A 4,329-nucleotide genomic window follows, 5' to 3' on the forward strand; every position below is an offset into this window, starting at 1 on the left:
AGCTGGGACCACAGGCGCCCGCCACAACGCCCGGCTATTTTTTGGTTGCAGCCGTCATTGTTGTTTGGCGGGTCCGGGCTGGGGATTCGAACCCACCACCCTAGGTGCACGTGGCTGGCGCCCTAGCCGGTTGAGCCATAGGCGCCGAGCCAACAAACTTATTTTGATATGATTCTTCAAATAGGTCAGCATGGCATAGTCAATGCTATGTTTTGGTATTGAATTTAAAAATCTTCACTTGTAGAACTAATCAAATTAAGTGTTTTTCATGGAATTGAATCAAACCCAACTCTTTTAATGGTAGATATGTGTACCATGTAAAAATTAGTAGCTGTGATATTTTTGGCTATGAAACTATATGATTATAAATTCAGACCACATCCCCAGCTTCAAATTAGGTTTTGAAAAATATAAAAAGCCAAAGAAAAATATTAAATGAAATATAAAGTTATATGTATAAAATGTTGAGATTTAAGAGAAATTCCCTTTTAAAAGTTGTGATTCTTATGCTTATATTTTTATTATAACTTTGTTTAATATTACTCAGTAGAAAAACATCGGTAGTGACCTATTTTGGATATTTTGAATAAGACATCTATGGATGAGAGATAAAATATAGCTAATATAGAACAGATTTTAGTAAATGTGGTTTTTTCAATACATACAACTTTTTCTGTGGAAATAATTTATCTATTATTTTTCTTTGTAGGTTGTGTACTTAGATGATTCTGTTTCTTCCTTTATACAAATCCGAGGATCTGTTCCATTGTTCTGGGAGCAACCAGGGTTGCAAGTATGAGTTTTACATTAAGTTTTTAATTTTTCGATACTTAACATATTTTCTAAAGTTTTGGAATAGTTCATCAATTTATTGATAGTTCCACTGTGCCATTTAATAATTTTAGTTTGATTCACAAATAAACATCTGATTAGAGTTCCTAGAATTGTCTTAGATATTTTTTCCTTTGATGCTATTTCAAACAGCCATAGAAATTCAGCTGCTATATTTAATAATAAAAATTTTGAGCTCTTTATAGCACTTTGATTGTCAAAGTGATCCCATATTTATCATCTTGTTATCTTCATATATAATAATTTAGTTTCTTTAGGCAGAAGAATGTAGTAAGTAACTAAAATAAAGCCTCAGGTACCAGAATTCTCAGTTGAGATACTTATTCTATCACTGCCAGCTGTGTGATCTTGAACAAGTGATTTAACCCTTATGTTTCCTTACCTGTAAAATGAGAATAATATTAATAGTACCTACTTCATGGAGCACTGTATAAAAGCTAGCTATTGTTGTTATCAATATATCTGCTACTGGAATTTTATTTTATAATTTACATGTAGTAACTTGTCTTCAACTTTTTCTAAGTTGCTTTCTGACAGGCCTTTGTTGAAATAAATGGCTAATTTTTTATTATTTATTTTTTCATTTATTTAGAGACAAAGTCTCACTTTCTTGGCCCTAATAGAGAGCCGTGGTGTCATAGCTCACAGCAACCTCAAACTCTTGGGCTCAAGAGATTCTTTTGCCTCAGCCTCCCAAGTAGCTGCAACTACAGGTGCTTACCGCAACGTCCACCTATTTTTTAGAGATGGGGTCTTGCTCTTGCTCAGGCTGATCTCAAACTCGTGAGCTCAAGTGATCCCCCTACCTTGGCTTCCCAGAATGCTAGGATTATAGGCATGAGCTACCACTCCTGGTCCAAATGTCTAATTTTTTTTTTCTTTTTGAGACAGAGTCTCACTATCACCCTTCGTAGAGTACTGTGGCATCACAACTCACAGCAACCTCCAACTTCTGGGCTTAAGTGATCCTCTTACCTCAGCCTTCCTAAGTAGTTGGGACTACAGGCACCCGCCACAATGCCTGGCTATTTTTTTGGTTGTCATTTTGGTTGTCATTTGTTTTGCAAGCTCTGGGTTGGGTTTGAACCCGCCAGCCCCAGTGTATGTGGCCAGTGCCCTAGCCACTGAGCTACAGGTGCCAAGCCACAAAATACCTAATTTTTAAAAACATAAAGTCCTGTAATCCCAACACTTTCTAAGGCCTAGGTGGGAGGATCGTTCGAATTTAAGAGTTTGAGACTAGTCTGGGCAACATAGTGAAATGTGCATCTACCAAAAGATAAATAAATAAAATATAAGATTTTTTTTAAATGTAAGGTTGTAATACTGGATTGCTTACAATGGTATAATTTTGCATTTTATTCACAAATCTTTAGTCCCTAAAGCATGTCATATTTATTTTGGGCCTCTGAGTATGTATAATCCAGTAAGTTTTGTGCCTCAATCTGAGAAAAGAAAAAGAAAAAAACAGTCTTCCAGCTGGATCTCTTAACGTTCTAGTTTGGTTATAGAAAAAAATTACAGACCACTTGAACTTTTTTAGTAATACATTTCATTCAAGACAAGCCAAGAGTTAACAAGAATTAACTCTTATACTGCTCTATAGAAATTCTTGCCTTGTCAAAACTGAGACTGGTTTGACTTGTTTTATCTTTGTCTTGTAGGGTAACTTAATAGATATATCTCTGCACAAATCACCCATGAGAAAGAATCCTAACCCCGGGCAGTGCCTGTGGCTCAAGGAGTAGGGCGCAGTCCCCATATACCAAAGGTGGCAGGTTCAATCCCAGCCCTGGCCAAAAACTGCAAAAAAAACTTTATTCTAAACTTTCATGATCAGCAATGGGTGTTTAGAATATTTGCTTTAAGAACATTCCTGAAAACTTTGATTTGATAGAAGGTGAATGCTCTTGTTTTAGGGACAGGCTAGTATGGGCCCTGTGTTTTACCATTTTCTGTGTTATTTTATTAAGAAAGCAGAATTACAGTGTTTGATTATTCAATAAGGTTGGATCCCGTGTAGTTGCAATGAGAGATCTCCTTGGGTAGGTCTTCCTTGCTACTTCCTTCTGTATGCTGTGGCCTCCCTACATAGATAGATAGCCTGGCTGGTTAATGTCATGTGTGATAGGCTGAAAACTATAGAATTTAAGATCATGCATTTCTTCTTAGAGACGGTTTTTTTGGTTTTCTTTTGTGACATGGTCTTGCACCGTTGTCTAAGCTAGAGTGTAGTGGTGTCATGATAGCTCAGTGCAACCTCAAATTTGAGGGCTCAATCTGTTCTTCTGCCTCAACCTCTCAAATAACTGGAACTACAAATATGTGCTGCCGTGCCGGGCTCATTTTCCAATTTTTTGGAAGTGACAGCGTCTCACTGTGTTGCTCAGAGAGGTCTTAAACTCCTGGTCTCAAGTGATCCTCTTGCCTTGGCTTCCCAGAGTGCTAGTATTACAGGTGTGAGCCACCATGCCTAGGAGAGATTATAATTTTTGAGACAGTTAGACAGTCCAGCAATTCTGCCAAATTGTCACTGAGCTATCCTATTATTGACTTGGGTTAGGTTGAATATTAGGGTCAGTGGTTTTCTTAGTTATTTGTTGTCTTAGTCCGTTTTCTGTTATGAAACTGGGTAATTTATAAGAAACAAAATTTATTTCTGGTAGTTATGAAGGCTGAGAAGTCAAGGTTAAGGGCTTCTTGCTGGTAGGGACTCTCTGCAAAGTCCTAAGACAGTGCAGGATATTACATGGCAAGGAGAGAGTGCTCATAAGAGGCAGCCAAATCAGTTTTCTAACAGACCCACTCTTGTGATAACTAACCAACTCTGTTGATAACCATGAATCCAGACCCCTTATGTCTCAATCACCTCTCAAATGTCATTGACATATAATGTGAGGACAAAGTTTCCAACCATGAAACTTGGGGTATACATTCAAACCACAGCATTTAGCTAAGTAGTTTTTGTAGGCTATAGGAATGGATTAGTCTTATGAGTGTCTTTTACATCAAAATATTTTCCCCATCATTCCAAAAGAGAAAGTAGTAACTGTTATTTTATTTAAAAATTCAGGTAGTAACAGAATAAAAATATATGATTGATTTTAAGAAATTGGAAAAATAGTTAATTGATTTGTAAAAATGAAAATGCCAAATTCAAAGATTGATTATCCATAGAAGGTAAACAAGGACTTTTTTGTTTGTTTTTGAGACAGAGTCTGTTGCCCAGGTTAGAGTGCTGTGGTGTCAGCCTAGCTCATAGCAACCTCAAACTTTTGGGCTCAAGCAAGCATCCTGCCCCAGCCTCCCAAATAGCTGGGATGACAGGCGCCTATCATAGCACCTGGCTAATTTTTCTATTTTTAGTGGAGATGAGGTCTCATTCTTTCTCAGGTTGGTCTTGAACTCTTGAGCTCAAGTAATCCTCCCACCTCAGCTTCCCAGACTGCTAGGATTTGGCAGCCCTGCTCCTACACC

The 4,329-nt window shown here is 37.4% G+C and overlaps 1 protein-coding gene across 1 annotated transcript in view; it reads left to right on the top strand.

Annotated features, from left to right (window-relative positions):
• The window catches only part of SYNJ1 (synaptojanin 1), a 102,476-nt gene that overhangs the window by 37,207 nt on the left and 60,940 nt on the right, over positions 1–4,329 (top strand). Inside the window, exon 6 of the mRNA XM_023517447.1 lies at positions 710–793. Within this exon, the coding sequence (XP_023373215.1) occupies positions 710–793 (84 nt within the window). The remainder of the gene's footprint in view (positions 1–709; positions 794–4,329) is intronic.

The sequence above is a fragment of the Otolemur garnettii genome, unplaced genomic scaffold (assembly GCF_000181295.1).
Source record: "Otolemur garnettii isolate 467f Iridium unplaced genomic scaffold, OtoGar3 scaffold00111, whole genome shotgun sequence".
NCBI lineage: Eukaryota > Metazoa > Chordata > Mammalia > Primates > Galagidae > Otolemur > Otolemur garnettii.